We start from the raw sequence: 18,497 nt of genomic DNA on the forward strand, positions 1-18,497 counted from the left end.
CTCCCTCTCTCTCCATCTCCCTCCCTCTCTCTCCATCTCCCTCCCTCTCTCTCCGTCTCCCTCCCTCTCTCTCTCTCCATCTCCCTCCCTCTCTCTCTCTCCATCTCCCTCCCCTCTCTCTCCATCTCCCTCCCTCCCTCTCTCTCTCCACCTCCCTCCCTCTCTCTCCACCTCCCTCCCTCTCTCTCCACCTCCCTCCCTCTCTCTCCACCTCCCTCCCTCTCTCTCTCCATCTCCCTCCCTCTCTCTCTCCATCTCCCTCCCTCTCTCTCCATCTCCCTCCCTCTCTCTCCATCTCCCTCCCTCTCTCTCCATCTCCCTCCCTCTCTCTCCGTCTCCCTCCCTCTCTCTCCGTCTCCCTCCCTCTCTCTCTCTCCATCTCCCTCTCTCTCTCTCTCGATCTCCCTCCCTCCCTCTCTCTCTCCACCTCCCTCCCTCTCTCTCTCCACCTCCCTCCCTCCCTCTCTCTCTCCACCTCCCTCCCTCTCTCTCTCCACCTCCCTCCCTCTCTCTCCATCTCCCTCCCTCCCTCTCTCCATCTCCTCCCTCCCACTCTCCTCTCTCCATCTCATCATCTCCTCCCTCTCTCCATCTCCCTCTCTCCATGTCCTCCTTCCCTCTCTCCATCTCCCTCTCTTCCTTCCCTCTCTCCTCCCTCTCTCCATCTCTTCCTTCCCTCTCTCCTCCCTCTCTCCATCTCTTCCCTCCCTCTCTCCATCTCACTCCCTCCCTCTCCTCCCTCCCTCCCTCCCTCCCTCTCTCTCTCCACCTCCCTCCCTCTCTCTCCACCTCCCTCCCTCCCTCCCTCTCTATATCTCCCTCCCTCCCTCTCTCTCCATCTCCCTCCCTCTCTCTCTCCATCTCTCCATCTCCCTCCCTCTCTATCTCCCTCTCTCCTCCCTCTCTCCATCTCTTCCTTCCCTCTCTCCTCCCTCTCTCCATCTCTTCCCTCCCTCTCTCCATCTCCTCCCTCCCTCTCACTCCCTCCCTCCCTCTCTCTCTCCACCTCCCTCTCTCTCTCCCACCTCCCTCCCTCTCTCTCCACCTCCCTCCCTCTCTCTCCACCTCCCTCCCTCCCTCTCTATCTCCCTCCCTCTCTCTCCACCTCCCTCCCTCCCTCTCTATATCTCCCTCCCTCCCTCTCTCTCCATCTCCCTCCCTCTCTCTCTCCATCTCCCTCCCTCTCTATCTCCCTCCCTCCCTCCCTCTCTATCTCCCTCCTCTCTCTCTCCATCTCCCTCTCTCTCTCTCCATCTCCCTCCCTCTCTCTCTCTCCATCTCCCTCCCTCTCCATCTCCCCCCCTTCGTCCCTCTCTCTCTCTCCATCCCTCCATCTCCCCCTCCCTCCCTCTCTCCCTCCTGCTCTCCCTGTCTCCTCTAAATGATCATAACAGACAGGAAAACTTTAACATTCTGTATGTCCGGAGTTCCCCACATTCCTTCTGTCCTGTGCACTGGGGTCGTGTTTCTGGTAGAGTGGTGTGGGTGGGTGTATATTAAGGTGTGTCTCAGTGTGAGCTGTGGGATTACAGGTTAAAGGTTAGGGAGTGATGTGTAGTAGGTGAGGGAGAGTTGCAGGAGATGGTGGGGGGGGGTGGCTAGAGAGAGAGGGACCGAGAGATAATAGAGAGAGAGAGAGAGAGAGACAGAGAGATAATAGAGAGAGAGGGACTGAGAGATAACAGACAGAGATAATAGAGAGAGAGGGGGACCGAGAGATAATAGAGAGAGAGAGAGACAGAGAGATAACAGAGAGACAGAGAGATAATAGAGAGACAGAGAGATAATAGAGACAGAGAGATAATAGAGAGAGAGAGATAAAAGAGAGAGAGAGACAGAGAGATAATAGTGAGACAGAGAGATAATAGAGAGACAGAGAGATAATAGAGAGACAGAGAGAGTGAATGGGGAAAAAGGTAAGTAAGGCCATGTGGTTTTCTCTGCTTATTTGCCCTTTGAACTGTGTGGGTGTGCAGCAGACAGGGTGTAGAGAGGAAATGAGAGGGATTGGTTCAGCTATGTGGAATAATAATATGGGTTCACTTTAGGGTTGTTTTACATCCCTACTGGTAGATCATTCCTCTCTATCTGTCTGGTAGATCATTCCTCTCCATCTGTCTGGTAGATCATTCCTCTGTCTGGTAGATCATTCCTCTCCATCTGTCTGGTAGATCATTCCTCTCTATCTGTCTGGTAGATCATTCCTCTCCATCTGTCTGGTAGATCATTCCTCTCTGTCTGGTAGATCATTCCTCTCTATCTGTCTGGTAGATCATTCCTCTCCATCTGTCTGGTAGATCATTCTTCTCCATCTGTCTGGTAGATCATTCCTCTCCATCTGTCTGGTAGATCATTCCTCTCCATCTGTCTGGTAGATCATTCCTCTCCATCTGTCTGGTAGATCATTCTTCTCCATCTGTCTGGTAGATCATTCCTCTCCATCTGTCTGGTAGATCATTCCTCTCCATCTGTCTGGTAGATCATTCCTCTCCATCTGTCTGGTAGATCATTCCTCTCCATCTGTCTGGTAGATCATTCCTCTCCATCTGTCTGGTAGATCATTCCTCTCCATCTGTCTGGTAGATCATTCCTCTCCATCTGTCTGGTAGATCATTCCTCTCCATCTGTCTGGTAGATCATTCCTCTCCATCTGTCTGGTAGATCATTCCTCTCCATCTGTCTGGTAGATCATTCCTCTCCATCTGTCTGGTAGATCATTCCTCTCCATCTGTCTGGTAGATCATTCCTCTCCATCTGTCTGGTAGATCATTCCTCTCCATCTGTCTGGTAGATCATTCCTCTCCATCTGTCTGGTAGATCATTCCTCTCCATCTGTCTGGTAGATCATTCCTCTCCATCTGTCTGGTAGATCATTCCTCTCCATCTGTCTGGTAGATCATTCCTCTCCATCTGTCTGGTAGATCATTCCTCTCCATCTGTCTGGTAGATCATTCCTCTCTGTCTGTCTGGTAGATCATTCCTCTCCATCTGTCTGGTAGATCATTCCTCTCTATCTGTCTGGTAGATCATTCCTCTCCATCTGTCTGGTAGATCATTCCTCTCCATCTGTCTGGTAGATCATTCCTCTCCATCTGTCTGGTAGATCATTCCTCTCCATCTGTCTGGTAGATCATTCCTCTCTGTCTGTCTGGTAGATCATTCCTCTCCATCTGTCTGGTAGATCATTCCTCTCTATCTGTCTGGTAGATCATTCCTCTCCATCTGTCTGGTAGATCATTCCTCTCCATCTGTCTGGTAGATCATTCCTCTCCATCTGTCTGGTAGATCATTCCTCTCCATCTGTCTGGTAGATCATTCCTCTCCATCTGTCTGGTAGATCATTCCTCTCCATCTGTCTGGTAGATCATTCCTCTCTGTCTGTCTGGTAGATCATTCCTCTCCATCTGTCTGGTAGATCATTCCTCTCCATCTGTCTGGTAGATCATTCCTCTCTGTCTGTCTGGTAGATCATTCCTCTCCATCTGTCTGGTAGATCATTCCTCTCCATCTGTCTGGTAGATCATTCCTCTCCATCTGTCTGGTAGATCATTCCTCTCCATCTGTCTGGTAGATCATTCCTCTCCATCTGTCTGGTAGATCATTCCTCTCCATCTGTCTGGTAGATCATTCCTCTCCATCTGTCTGGTAGATCATTCCTCTCTGTCTGTCTGGTAGATCATTCCTCTCTGTCTGTCTGGTAGATCATTCCTCTCCATCTGTCTGGTAGATCATTCCTCTCCATCTGTCTGGTAGATCATTCCTCTCTGTCTGGTAGATCATTCCTCTCCATCTGTCTGGTAGATAAAATACGAAAAAATAAACTAAAGATTTTTTTTTTTTAAGTAACACAATACAATTACATGACAACAATGTGGCTGTATACAGGGGTACCGGTAACGAGTCAATGTGCGGGGTGCAGGTTAGTTGAGGTAATTTGTAAAGTGACTATGCATAGTCTTCCTCTGACACCGCCTATTATAAAGGTCCTGGATTGAAGTAAGCTTGGCCCCAGTGATGTACTGGGCCGTACGCACTACCCTCTGTAGCGCCTTACGGTCAGATGCTGAGCAGTTGCCATACTGGCCGGTGATCCAACCGGTCAGAATGCTCTCGATGGTGCAGCTGTAGGACTTTTTTGAGGATCTGGGGACTTTAAGTCTCCTGGGGAGGGGGAAGGTGTTGTCTTCCCCTCTTCACAAATGTCTTGGTCTGTTTGGACCATGGCAGTTGGAGATGTTATCTCACGACCCACTCCACTACAGACCCATTGATGTTAATGGGGGCCTGCCCTCCTTTTCCTGTATTTCAGATCAGCTCCTCCTTCTTGCTCACATTGAGGGAGAGGTTGTTGTCCTGGTACCACACTGCCAGGTCTCTGACCACCTCCCTATTGGCTGTCTCATCGTTGTCAGTGAACAGGCCTACCACTGTTATGTCGTCAGCAAACTTAATGATGGTGTTGGAGTCGTGCCTGGCCATGCAGTAGTGGGTGAACAGGGAGTACAGGAGGGGACTGAGCACACACCCCTGAGGTTCCCCAGGGTTGATGATCAGAGCGGCACATGTGTTGTTGCCTACCCTTACCATCTGGGGGCGGCCCATCCGGAAGTCCAGGATCCAGTTGCAGAGGGAGGTGTTTAGTCCCAGGGTCCTTATATTAGTGATGAGCTTTGAGGGCACTATGAGGGCATTCTCACATAGGTGTTCCTTTTGTCCAGGTGGAAAAGGGCAGTGTGGAGTGTGATTGAGATTGTGTCATCTGTGGATCTGTTGGAGTAGTATGCGATTTGGAGTGGGTCTAGAGTTTCCGGCATGGTGTTGTTGTGAGCCATGAACAGCCTTTCAAAGCACTTCCTGGCTACAGACGTGAGCGCTACGGCGGGTAATCATTTAGGCAGGTTACCTTCGCTTCCTTGGGCACAGGGACTATGGTGGTCTGCTTGAAACATGTAGGTATTACAGACTCAGACAGGGAGAGGTTGAAAATGTCAGTGAAGACACTTGCCAGTTCATCCGTGCATGCTTTGAGTACACGTCCTGGTAATCCGTCTGGCCACGCGGCTTTGTGAATGTTGACCTGTTTAAAAGTCTTGCTCACATCGGCTACGGAGAGCTTGATCACACAGTCGTCCGGAACAGCTGGTGCTCTCATGCACGCTTAAGTGTTGCTTGCCTCAAAGCGAGCATAAAAGGCATTTAGCTCGTCTGGTGAGGCTCGCTTCACTGGGCAGCTCGCGGCTGGGTTTCCCTTTGTAGTTCGTAATATTTTTCAAGCCCTGCCACATCAGACGAGCGTCAGAGCCGGTGTAGTAGGCTATTGACAAATAGACACACACCCCCGCCGCTCGTCTTAACAGACGGCGTTTCTCTGTCCTGCTGATGCACGGAGAAGAAGGAGAAGCCAGCCATCTCTTTATTATCCTTCTCATTCAGCCACGTCTCGGTGAAACATAAGATATTACAGTTTTTAATGTCCCTTTGGTAGGAAAGTCTTAATCGTAGGTTGTCCAGTTTGTTTTCCAATGATTGCACGTTGGCCAGTAATACGGAGGGAAGTGGTGGTTTACCTACTCGTCTGCGAATTTCATCTCTCTGGTGGATCATTAGGATGCAGAACAGAAGAAGCATTCATCTTTGTATTTTTCTCTTACATTTTCCTCTCTGTTCCTCTCTTTCTCTCTCCCTATCCTTTCTAACCCCCCCTGTCTCGCTCTGTCTCTCTCGCTCTGTCTGTCTCGCTCTGTCGGTCTCTCTTTGTCTCTCTCTCTCTCTCTCTATGTCTCTCTTGGTGTGTTCCTCTCTAGCCCTCCCTCTTTGTCTCTTCCATAAATCATGTGTGGTTTGTTTGTGTGTGAGTGTCTGTGTTGATCACATGTATCTAGTAGATCACTAAGAGATGTCTGTGTTTCTCTCAGTTGATTGGCTGTCAGGTCCGCAGGGATCCAGAGGGATCTACTGAGCGCTACACACGCTGGATCAACAACATCAGCCAGGATCAACTCAGCACCCAGGTAACACACACTCAGTGTGTGTGTGTGTGTGTGGGGGGGGTCGCGTGCCAGGCAGTGACCATGTCCGATGGAAACAGGATGGAGCCTGCAGTTTCCACACACACACACACACACACACACACACACACACACACACACACACACACACACACACCAGAGGAAACAGGAGGACCACTTGTGTAAAATTCCAGAATTATTTTACCTACATTTGTGTGTGTGACAGAGAGAGAGATGACTCCTGGCTTTAGGATGGGCTGGTAGTAGAGGTCGACCGATTAGGATTTTTCAACGCCGAGACCGATTATTGGAGGACCAAAAAAAGCCGATACCGATTATTGGAGGACCAAAAAAAGCTGATTAATTGGCCGCTTTTATTTATTTATTTGTATTTGTAATAATGACAATTACAACAACACTGAATGAACACTTATTTTAACTTAACATAATACATCAATAAAATCCATTGAGCCTCAAATAAATAATGAAACATGTTCAATTTGGTTTAAATAATGCAAAAACAAAGTGTTGGAGAAGAAAGTAAAAGTGCAATATGTGCTATGTAAGAAAGCTAAAGTTTCAGTTCCTTGCTCATAACATGAGAACATATGAAAGCTGTTTGTTCCTTTTAGCATGAGTCTTCAATATTCCCAGGTAAGAAGTTTTAGGTTGTAGTTATTATAGGAATTATAGGACTATTTCTCTCTATACCATTTGTATTTCCTTTACCTTTGACTATTGGATGTTCTAATAGGCACTTTAGTATTGCCCATGTAACAGTAAAGCTTCCGTCCCTCTCCTCGCTCCTACCTGGGCTCGAACCAGGAACACAACAACAACAGCCACCCTCGAAGCAGCATTGCCCATGCAGAGCAAGGGAAACAACCACAGGCCCAGAGTGAGTGACGTTTGAAACGCTATTAGCGCGCGCTAACTAGCTAGCTATTTCACTTCGGTTACACCAGCCTCATCTCGGGAGTTGATGGGCTTGAAGTCATAAACAGCGCAATGCTTGATGCACAAAGTGCTGTTTTGAATGAATGTTTACGCGCCTGCTTCTGCCTACCACCGCTCAGTCAGTACTTAGATACTTGTATGCTCAGTCAGATTATATGCAACGCAGGACACACTAGATAATATCTAGTAATATCGTCAACCATGTGTAGTTAACTAGTGATTATGATTGATTGTTTTTTATAAGATAAGTTTAATGCTAGCTAGCAACTTACCTTGGCTTACTGCATTCGCGTAACAGGTAGTCTCCTTGTAGAGTGCAACGAGAGAGAGGCAGGTCTTTATTGCGTTGGACTAGTTAACTGTAAGGTTGCAAGATTGGATCCCCCGAGCTGACAAGGTGAAAATCTGTCGTTCTGCCCCTGAACAGGCAGTTAACCCACCGTTCCTAGGCCGTCGTTGTAAATAAGAATTAGTTCTTAACTGACCTGCCTAGTTAAATAAAGGTATAAAAATAAAAAAAATCGGCGCCCAAAATACCAATTTCCTATTGTTATGAAAATTTGAAATCGGCCCTAATTAATCAGCCATTCCGATTAATCGGTTGACCTCTAGCTGGTATCGCGCAAAGATTCCGGTTGGAAGATTCCCGGAATCAGGAGAGAATATTAATCTTCCAACCAGGATTTCTGTAAAACCTGGGAATTTTCTGAAAGTTTGCTGAATTTTGCAAGCCTAAATACTTGAGTGGAAAGTAAAGCTCTGTGATTCAGCTCTGACTCAGGGAGAGGAAAGTAGAGCTCTGTGATTCAGCTCTGACTCAGGGAGAGGAAAGTAGAGCTCTGTGATTCAGCTCTGACTCAGGGAGAGGAAAGTAGAGCTCTGTGATTCAGCTCTAACTCAGGGAGAGGAAAGTAAAGCTCTGTGATTCAGCTCTGACTCAGGGAGAGGAAAGTAAAGCTCTGTGATTCAGCTCTGACTCAGGGAGAGGAAAGTAAAGCTCTGTGATTCAGCTCTGACTCAGGGAGAGGAAAGTAGAGCTCTGTGATTCAGCTCTGACTCAGTGAGAGGAAAGTAGAGCTCTGTGATTCAGCTCTGACTCAGGGAGAGGAAAGTAGAGCTCTGTGATTCAGCTCTGACTCAGGGAGAGGAAAGTAAAGCTCTGTGATTCAGCTCTGACTCAGTGAGGGGAACGTAAAGCTCTGTGATTCAGCTCTGACTCAGTGAGGGGAACGTAAAGCTCTGTGATTCAGCTCTAACTCAGTGAGGGGAACGTAAAGCTCTGTGATTCAGCTCTAACTCAGTGAGGGGAACGTAAAGCTCTGTGATTCAGCTCTGACTCAGGGAGAGGAAAGTAGAGCTCTGTGATTCAGCTCTAACTCAGGGAGAGGAAAGTAAAGCTCTGTGATTCAGCTCTAACTCAGGGAGAGGAACGTAGAGCTCTGTGATTCAGTGCAGTCCTGTCGTCTAGGAGACAGGACTGCATACAACTGCCCTGGATTTTGCCTGGCTGGTCCATGTGTAGACACACACACACACACACACTGTGTACACACACACACATACACACACACTGTGTACACACACATACACACACACACTATGTACACACACACACTGTACAGACACACACTGTGTACACACACATACACACACACACACACTGTACAGACACACACACACGGCCTGGAGAATTCTTTTGCAGACATTCCTAGTAAATATATTTCTATGGTATTGAATTTCATGGGCCAGAATGAGACCATAGGTTCTGTTGGTGTGGTGATTATATCTACATATGAGTTTCTCCCTCTCAGAGTTTCTCTGTCTTTCTTTCTTTCTCGCTCTCCCTCTCTTTCTCTCCCTCTCTTTCTCTCCCTCTCTTTCTCTCCCTCTTTCTGTCTTTCTCTCTCTCTCTCTGTCCTCTCTCTCTCTGTCCCTCTCTCTCTCTGTCCCTCTCTCTCTCTCTCTCTCCCTCTCTCTCTCTGTCCCTCTCTCTCTCTGTCCCTCTCTCTCTCTATCCCTCTCTCTCTCTGTCCCTCTCTCTCTCTCTCTCTGTCCCTCTCTCTCTCTCTCTGTCCCTCTCTCTCTCTCTCTCTGTCCCTCTCTCTCTCTCTGTGTCCCTCTCTCTCTCTCTCTCTCTCTCTCTCTCTCTCTCTCTCTCTCTCTCTCTGTCCCCTCTCTCTCTCTGTCTCTCTCTCTCACACTTGTTCTATTTCTCCTTCCGGTTGTATGTAGTAATCTAACGCCTCAGTAACCCTCTACTCCTTCTTTCCCTCTCTCATTTCCTTCTCTTTCTCTCTCTCCTCCTCTCCCCTCCTCTCTCTCTACCTCTCTCCTCTCTACCTCTCTCCTCCTCTCCCCTCCTCTCTCTCTCTCTACTTCTCTCCTCCTCTCCCTCCTCTCTCTCTACCTCTCTCCTCTCTTCCTCTCTACCCCTCTCCCCTCCCTCTCTCTCTCTACTTCTCTCCTCTCCCCTCCTCTCTCTCTCTACCTCTCTCCTCTCTTCCTCTCTACCTCTCCTCCCTCTCTCTCCTAGGTTTATCTAAGGTGCTGCTTGTTTTAATTCGTGTGTGTGTGCGTGTGTGTGTGTGTGTGTGTGTGTGCGTGCGTGCGTGCGTGCGTGCGTGCGTGCGTGCGTGCGTGCGTGCGTGCGTGCGTGCGTGCGTGCGTGCGTGCGTGCGTGCGTGCGTGCGTGCGTGCGTGCGTGCGTGCGTGCGTGCGTGCGTGCGTGCGTGCGTGCGTGCGTGCGTGCGTGCGTGCGTGCGTTCTCTAGCCTGTGGAGTCTGTTCTTTCTGAGTTGAAGATATGATTGGAAGCACAGTGTTCAGCTGAAGGACATTAGATATGGCTGTTCCATAACTACACACTACAACTCCCCACTGTGAACACGTCACCACATCGCTATCTGTCTATCTAGCCTTTGTCTTTTCCTTTCTCTCCCTCGTTCTCTCTCAGTATGACTGTCACAACTTTCTCAATGTTCTCTCTCCTCTCCTCTCTGTCTCTCCTTTGTTCTCTCTCTCAGTATGACTGTCACAACTTTCTCAATGTTCTCTCTCCTCTCCTCTCTGTCTCTCCCTCGTTCTCTCTCTCCTCTCCTCTCCTCTCTGTCTCTCCCCTCGTTCTCTCTCTCCTCTCCTCTCCTCTCTGTCTCTCCCTCGTTCTCTCTCTCAGTATGACTGTCACAACTTTCTCAACGTTCTCTCTCTTCTCCTCTCTGTCACTCCCTCGTTCTCTCTCTCCTCTCCTCTCCTCTCCTCTCTGTCTCTCCCTCGTTCTCTCTCTCCTCTCCTCTCCTCTCCTCTCTGTCACTCCCTCGTTCTCTCTCTCCTCTCTGTCACTCCCTCGTTCTCTCTCTCCTCTCCTCTCTGTCACTCCCTCGTTCTCTCTCTCCTCTCCTCTCTCTCTCCCCCTCGTTCTCTCTCTCAGTATGACTGTCACAACTTTCTCAACAAAAAAATATCATCTTGAACCGCTGACATTTGCTAAATGCAAATGTTGGAATTTACGTTTAGAGAGAGTGGATATAAGGTGGGACACACTCACACACAATCTCACTCTCTCTCACACACACACACACACTCACTCACTCACTCACTCACACACACTCACACTCTCTCTCACTCTCTCTCACACTCACTCACACTCACTCTCTCTTCAGATTCTATAGTATTCAGCTGCCCGTCCAGATGTGTTCCTCCAGTTGCATCTCTAATGGAGATCAGTGATGTGGGATAATCCCAGAGAACAGTAGTGGGGGAAGCAATGGGAGTGTTGTTGATTAGTGAGCTGGACCAGAGTCAGACTGGAACACCAGCTGGGAGAAATGGGAAGGTTGTTGATTAGTGAGCTGGACCAGAGTCAGACTGGAACACCAGCTGGGAGAAATGGGAAGGTTGTTGATTAGTGAGCTGGACCAGAGTCAGACTGGAACACCAGCTGGGAGAAATGGGAAGGTTGTTGATTAGTGAGCTGGACCAGAGTCAGACTGGAACACCAGCTGGGAGAAATGGGAAGGTTGTTGATTAGTGAGCTGGACCAGAGTCAGACTGGAACACCAGCTGGGAGAAATGGGAAGGTTGTTGATTAGTGAGCTGGACCAGAGTCAGACTGGAACACCAGCTGGGAGAAATGCTGAGTGATTAACCGTTTTTAAACATCTAATTGACTAAATGTTTTTTTCCTTCTGTGAGTTCAATGTGTTTCTCTAGAGATGAAATCAGATGAATCCTGAACTGTGTGATGTTGTCGTTTCCTACAGGCCAATATTCAACATAGTTTATCGCAGAAAACGTGGTAATTAACTAAAATGACCATAAGCCCTCTTGCCCAGTCTGTGTGGGAAGAGAGGGAAGAGAGAGAAGACGAGGGATAGAGAACAGTTGCTGTGAGAGATGTCTCTACCTGAAAATACATCATCCAAGTGATTGACAGTTGTTGGTATTCAGCAGTTACAAAAATCTACAAAAAACGACTAAAATAGTGATTTTGTCAGACAGCACAGGCAGCAGGTCTATAGAGATGAGATGATGACTCGGAAGGAAATAATAAAGTTGAGAAATAGAACAAATATATACACAAGTAGAATATTTTATGAGAGAGAGAGAGAGAGAGAGCTCTCTAGTCTCTAGCAGGGTGTTTATCTCACTGTTCTCTAGTCTCTCTAGCAGGGTGTTGATGTCTCACTGCTCTCTAGTCTCTCTAGTAGGGTGTTGATGTCTCACTGCTCTCTAGTCTCTCTAGCAGGGTGTTTATCTCACTGCTCTCTAGTCTCTCTAGCAGGGTGTTGATGTCTCACTGCTCTCTAGTCTCTCTAGTCTCTCTAGTCTCTCTAGTAGGGTGTTGATGTCTCACTGCTCTCTAGTCTCTCTAGTCTCTCTAGCAGGGTGTTGATGTCTCACTGCTCTCCAGTCTCTCTAGCAGGGTGTTGATATCTCACTGCTCTCTAGCAGGGTGTTGATATCTCACTGCTCTCCAGTCTCTCTAGTAGGGTGTTGATATCTCACTGCTCTCCAGTCTCTCTAGTAGGGTGTTGATATCTCACTGCTCTCTAGTATCTCTAGCAGGGTGTTGATATCTCACTGCTCTCTAGTCTCTCTAGTAGGGTGTTGATATCTCACTGCTCTCCAGTCTCTCTAGTAGGGTGTTGATATCTCACTGCTCTCTAGTATCTCTAGCAGGGTGTTGATATCTCACTGCTCTCTAGTCTCTCTAGTAGGGTGTTGATATCTCACTGCTCTCTAGTCTCTCTAGTCTCTCTATCAGGGTGTTGATATCTCACTGCTCTCCAGTCTCTCTAGCAGGGTGTTGATATCTCACTGCTCTCCAGTCTCTCTAGCAGGGTGTTGATATCTCACTGCTCTCCAGTCTCTCTATCAGGGTGTTGATATCTCACTGCTCTCTAGTCTCTCTAGCAGGGTGTTGATATCTCACTGCTCTCTAGTCTCTCTATCAGGGTGTTGATATCTCACTGCTCTCTAGTCTCTCTAACAGGGTGTTGATATCTCACTGCTCTCTAGTCTCTCTCGCAGGGTGTTGATATCTCACTGCTCTCTAGTCTCTAGCAGGGTGTTGATATCTCACTGCTCTCTAGTATCTCTAGCAGGGTGTTGATATCTCACTGCTCTCTAGTCTCTCTAGCAGGGTGTTGATATCTCACTGCTCTCTAGTCTCTCTAGTCTCTCTAGTCTCTCTAGCAGGGTGTTGATATCTCACTGCTCTCTAGTCTCTCCAGTCTCTCTAGCAGGGTGTTGATATCTCACTGCTCTCTAGTCTCTCCAGTCTCTCTAGCAGGGTGTTGATATCTCACTGCTCTCTAGTATCTCTAGCAGGGTGTTGATATCTCACTGCTCTCTAGTCTCTCTCTAGCAGGGTGTTGATATCTCACTGCTCTCTAGTATCTCTATCAGGGTGTTGATATCTCACTGCTCTCTAGTCTCTCTCTAGCAGGGTGTTGATATCTCACTGCTCTCTAGTCTCTCTCTAGCAGGGTGTTGATATCTCACTGCTCTCTAGTATCTCTATCAGGGTGTTGATATCTCACTGCTCTCTAGTCTCTCTCTATCAGGGTGTTGATATCTCACTGCTCTCTAGTCTCTCTCTAGCAGGGTGTTGATATCTCACTGCTCTCTAGTCTCTAGCAGGGTGTTGATATCTCACTGCTCTCTAGTCTCTAGCAGGGTGTTGATATCTCACTGCTCTCTAGTCTCTCTCTAGCAGGGTGTTGATATCTCACTGCTCTCTAGTATCTCTAGCAGGGTGTTGATATCTCACCGCTCTCTAGTCTCTCTAGCAGGGTGTTGATATCTCACTGCTCTCTAGTCTCTCTAGCAGGGTGTTGATATCTCACTGCTCTCTAGTATCTCTAGCAGGGTGTTGATATCTCACTGGTCTCTAGTCTCTCTCTAGCAGGGTGTTGATATCTCACTGCTCTCTAGTCTCTCTAGCAGGGTGTTGATATCTCACTGCTCTCTAGTCTCTAGCAGGGTGTTGATATCTCACTGCTCTCTAGTCTCTCTAGCAGGGTGTTGATGTCTCACTGCTCTCTAGCAGGGTGTTGATATCTCACTGCTCTCTAGTCTCTCTAGCAGGGTGTTGATATCTCACTGCTCTCTAGCAGGGTGTTGATATCTCACTGCTCTCTAGTCTCTATCAGGGTGTTGATATCTCACTGCTCTCTAGTCTCTCTCTAGCAGGGTGTTGATATCTCACTGCTCTCTAGCAGGGTGTTGATATCTCACTACTCTCTATCAGGGTGTTGATATCTCACTGCTCTCTAGTCTCTCTAGCAGGGTGTTGATATCTCACTGCTCTCTAGTCTCTCTCTAGCAGGGTGTTGATATCTCACTGCTCTCTAGTCTCTCTAGCAGGGTGTTGATATCTCACTGCTCTCTAGTCTCTCTAGCAGGGTGTTGATATCTCACTGCTCTCCAGTCTCTCTAGTAGGGTGTTGATATCTCACTGCTCTCTAGTCTCTCTAGCAGGGTGTTGATATCTCACTGCTCTCCAGTCTCTCTAGTAGGGTGTTGATATCTCACTGCTCTCTAGTCTCTAGCAGGGTGTTGATATCTCACTGCTCTCCAGTCTCTCTAGTAGGGTGTTGATATCTCACTGCTCTCTATCAGGGTGTTGATATCTCACTGCTCTCCAGTCTCTCTAGTTGGGTGTTGATATCTCACTGCTCTCTATCAGGGTGTTGATATCTCACTGCTCTCCAGTCTCTCTAGTAGGGTGTTGATATCTCAATGCTCTCTAACAGGGTGTTGATATCTCACTGCTCTCTAGTCTCTAGCAGGGTGTTGATATCTCACTGCTCTCTAGTATCTCTAGCAGGGTGTTGATATCTCACTGCTCTCTAGTCTCTCTAGCAGGGTGTTGATATCTCACTGCTCTCTAGTCTCTCTAGTCTCTCTAGTCTCTCTAGCAGGGTGTTGATATCTCACTGCTCTCTAGTCTCTCCAGTCTCTCTAGCAGGGTGTTGATATCTCACTGCTCTCTAGTCTCTCTAGTCTCTCCAGTCTCTCTAGCAGGGTGTTGATATCTCACTGCTCTCTAGTATCTCTAGCAGGGTGTTGATATCTCACTGCTCTCTAGTCTCTCTCTAGCAGGGTGTTGATATCTCACTGCTCTCTAGTATCTCTATCAGGGTGTTGATATCTCACTGCTCTCTAGTCTCTCTCTAGCAGGGTGTTGATATCTCACTGCTCTCTAGTCTCTCTCTAGCAGGGTGTTGATATCTCACTGCTCTCTAGTATCTCTATCAGGGTGTTGATATCTCACTGCTCTCTAGTCTCTCTCTATCAGGGTGTTGATATCTCACTGCTCTCTAGTCTCTCTCTAGCAGGGTGTTGATATCTCACTGCTCTCTAGTCTCTAGCAGGGTGTTGATATCTCACTGCTCTCTAGTCTCTAGCAGGGTGTTGATATCTCACTGCTCTCTAGTCTCTCTCTAGCAGGGTGTTGATATCTCACTGCTCTCTAGTATCTCTAGCAGGGTGTTGATATCTCACCGCTCTCTAGTCTCTCTAGCAGGGTGTTGATATCTCACTGCTCTCTAGTCTCTCTAGCAGGGTGTTGATATCTCACTGCTCTCTAGTATCTCTAGCAGGGTGTTGATATCTCACTGGTCTCTAGTCTCTCTCTAGCAGGGTGTTGATATCTCACTGCTCTCTAGTCTCTCTAGCAGGGTGTTGATATCTCACTGCTCTCTAGTCTCTAGCAGGGTGTTGATATCTCACTGCTCTCTAGTCTCTCTAGCAGGGTGTTGATGTCTCACTGCTCTCTAGCAGGGTGTTGATATCTCACTGCTCTCTAGTCTCTCTAGCAGGGTGTTGATATCTCACTGCTCTCTAGCAGGGTGTTGATATCTCACTGCTCTCTAGTCTCTATCAGGGTGTTGATATCTCACTGCTCTCTAGTCTCTCTCTAGCAGGGTGTTGATATCTCACTGCTCTCTAGCAGGGTGTTGATATCTCACTACTCTCTATCAGGGTGTTGATATCTCACTGCTCTCTAGTCTCTCTAGCAGGGTGTTGATATCTCACTGCTCTCTAGTCTCTCTCTAGCAGGGTGTTGATATCTCACTGCTCTCTAGTCTCTCTAGCAGGGTGTTGATATCTCACTGCTCTCTAGTCTCTCTAGCAGGGTGTTGATATCTCACTGCTCTCCAGTCTCTCTAGTAGGGTGTTGATATCTCACTGCTCTCTAGTCTCTCTAGCAGGGTGTTGATATCTCACTGCTCTCCAGTCTCTCTAGTAGGGTGTTGATATCTCACTGCTCTCTAGTCTCTAGCAGGGTGTTGATATCTCACTGCTCTCCAGTCTCTCTAGTAGGGTGTTGATATCTCACTGCTCTCTATCAGGGTGTTGATATCTCACTGCTCTCCAGTCTCTCTAGTTGGGTGTTGATATCTCACTGCTCTCTATCAGGGTGTTGATATCTCACTGCTCTCCAGTCTCTCTAGTAGGGTGTTGATATCTCAATGCTCTCTAACAGGGTGTTGATATCTCACTGCTCTCCAGTCTCTCTAGTAGGGTGTTGATATCTCAATGCTCTCTAACAGGGTGTTGATATCTCACTGCTCTCCAGTCTCTCTAGTAGGGTGTTGATATCTCACTGCTCTCCAGTCTCTCTAGTAGGGTGTTGATATCTCACTGCTCTCTATCAGGGTGTTGATATCTCACTGCTCTCCAGTCTCTCTAGTAGGGTGTTGATATCTCACTGCTCTCTATCAGGGTGTTGATATCTCAATGCTCTCTAACAGGGTGTTGATATCTCACTGCTCTCCAGTCTCTCTAGTAGGGTGTTGATATCTCACTGCTCTCCAGTCTCTCTAGTAGGGTGTTGATATCTCACTGCTCTCTATCAGGGTGTTGATATCTCACTGCTCTCCAGTCTCTCTAGTAGGGTGTTGATATCTCACTGCTCTCTATCAGGGTGTTGATATCTCACTGCTCTCCAGTCTCTCTAGTAGGGTGTTGATATCTCACTGCTCTCTAACAGGGTGTTGATATCTCACTGCTCTCCAGTCTCTCTAGTAGGGTGTTGATATCTCACTGCTCTCCAGTATCTCTATCAGGGTGTTGATATCTCACTGCTCTCTAGTCTCTCTAACAGGGTGTTGATGTCTCACTGCTCTCTAGTCTCTCTCTAGCAGGGTGTTGATATCTCACTGCTCTCTAGTCTCTCTATCAGGGTGTTGATATCTCACTGCTCTCTAGTCTCTCTATCAGGGTGTTGATATCTCACTGCTCTCTAGTCTCTCTAGTAGGGTGTTGATATCTCACTGCTCTCTAGTCTCTCTCGCAGGGTGTTGATATCTCACTGCTCTCTAGTCACTGGATCCACAAGCAGTCCGGCGCCGCTGAGTGTGTGTGTGTGTCCTCTCTCAGGTGTACACCTCTCACGGCCCTACGGTCATCATGCCAACCTGGTTCTGCTCCAGGGATTGGTTCCAACGGGTCGGAACCTTTGACGAGGGCGGCAAGGTGAGACTCCACCCCTAAAACATCTCCACGGAAGTCAAATTTAGAATCTAAAACCGACCACTTATGCAGATTTGAATTATTTGAACAGTGGGTCCACCGAGTCTGAAAAGGAAGGGAAGTCGAGGGAGGACTTCCCTTTCAGGTGTGCTCAGGGGTTAGGGGTCAAGAAGTGCAAGCACAAGACTGCATGTAATTTGTCCAACGTTAGATCACAAAATCATTTGAATAATGTGACCTCACTCTTCCCTTCTCTACCACCTCTTCCCTCATCACCCTCTTTTCTCTCTCTTCTTCTCTCCTGTCCTCTTCTTCTCACCTCTCCTCTTCTCTTCTTCTCTCCTGTCCTCTTCTCTTTCCTCTCTCCTGTCCTCTTCTCTCTTCTTCTCTCCTCTTCTTCTCTCCTGTCCTCTTCTCTTCTTCTCTCATGTCCTCTTCTCTCCTGTCCTCTTCTCTTTCCTCTCTCCTGTCCTCTTCTCTATTCTTCTCTCCTGTCTTCTTTCCTGTCCTCTTCTTCTCTCCTGTCCTCTTCTCCCTTCCTCTTTCCTGTCCTCTTCTTCTCTCCTGTCCTCTTCTCTCTTCTTCTCTCCTGTCCTCTTCTCTATTCTTCTCTCCTGTCCTCTTCTCTCTTCTTCTCTCCTGTCCTCTTCTCTCTTCTTCTCTCCTGTCCTCTTCTCTCTTCTTCTCTCCTGTCCTCTTCTCTATTCTTCTCTCCTGTCCTCTTCTCTCTTTTTCTCTCCTGTCCTCTTCTTCTCTCCTGTCCTCTTCTCTCTACTCTCCTGTCCTCTTCCTCTCTCCTGTCCTCTTTTCTCTTCTTCTCTCTTGTCCTCTTCTTCTCTCCTCTCCTGTCCTCTCCTCTTTCATCTCTCCTCTCCTGTCCTCTCCTCTCATCTCTCCTCTCCAGGGAGTTCCAGAGGATCTGTTGTGGTTCTATCAGAGTGTTGGTCAGGGAGGAGGTGTGGTCAGAGTGGACCAGTGTTTACTAGTCTACCGCTACCATCAACAAGCTGCTACACACTCTGTCCTGGAGTAAGACATGCACACACAGCCACGCTTACACACACACACACACACAACATGTCCTCCAGCTACACACAGCTGTCCAGCTGACCCCTTCCTGAGCCTCATCCCTGGACACACACACTCAGCTCTGGAATTCCCTAGCCTCGTGTGTGTGTGTGTGTGTGTGTGTTGCCCTTTCCAACCTCTATAGCGACACACACACGTAGGACACGCGTAGCGGAAGCCTGTTTCTGTAAATACTCTGATAGGGAAGACCTCTCCTCTCCTTCCCTTCCCTCTCCTTCCCTTCTCTCATCCCCTCGTTCCTGTTATCACTCCTTCCTTCCTTCCATCTGTCCATCGTATATCTAACCTTGTTGACGCGCTGTCACCATCTACTCCTTTACAAATCATCCTCTCCTCCCTCTCTCTTCCCTCTCTCCTCCCTCTCTCATCCCTCTCTCCTCTCTTCCCTCTCTCTTCCCTCTCTCTTCCCTCTCTCCTCCCTCTCTCTCCCTCGCTCTCTCTTCTTCCCCTGCCACTCTCCTCT

The 18,497-nt window shown here is 48.1% G+C and overlaps 1 protein-coding gene across 7 annotated transcripts in view; it reads left to right on the top strand.

Moving 5' to 3' along the window:
• Positions 1-18,497, top strand: part of LOC121845695 (UDP-GlcNAc:betaGal beta-1,3-N-acetylglucosaminyltransferase-like protein 1) — a 41,482-nt gene that overhangs the window by 13,594 nt on the left and 9,391 nt on the right. For all 7 annotated transcript variants that reach the window (XM_042317471.1, XM_042317468.1, XM_042317467.1 and 4 more), the window contains 3 exons: positions 5,916-6,011; positions 16,853-16,948; positions 17,850-17,974. In XM_042317471.1, the coding sequence (XP_042173405.1) occupies positions 5,916-6,011; positions 16,853-16,948; positions 17,850-17,974 (317 nt within the window). The remainder of the gene's footprint in view (positions 1-5,915; positions 6,012-16,852; positions 16,949-17,849; positions 17,975-18,497) is intronic.

This window comes from Oncorhynchus tshawytscha, unplaced genomic scaffold, assembly GCF_018296145.1.
Source record: "Oncorhynchus tshawytscha isolate Ot180627B unplaced genomic scaffold, Otsh_v2.0 Un_scaffold_5493_pilon_pilon, whole genome shotgun sequence".
NCBI lineage: Eukaryota > Metazoa > Chordata > Actinopteri > Salmoniformes > Salmonidae > Oncorhynchus > Oncorhynchus tshawytscha.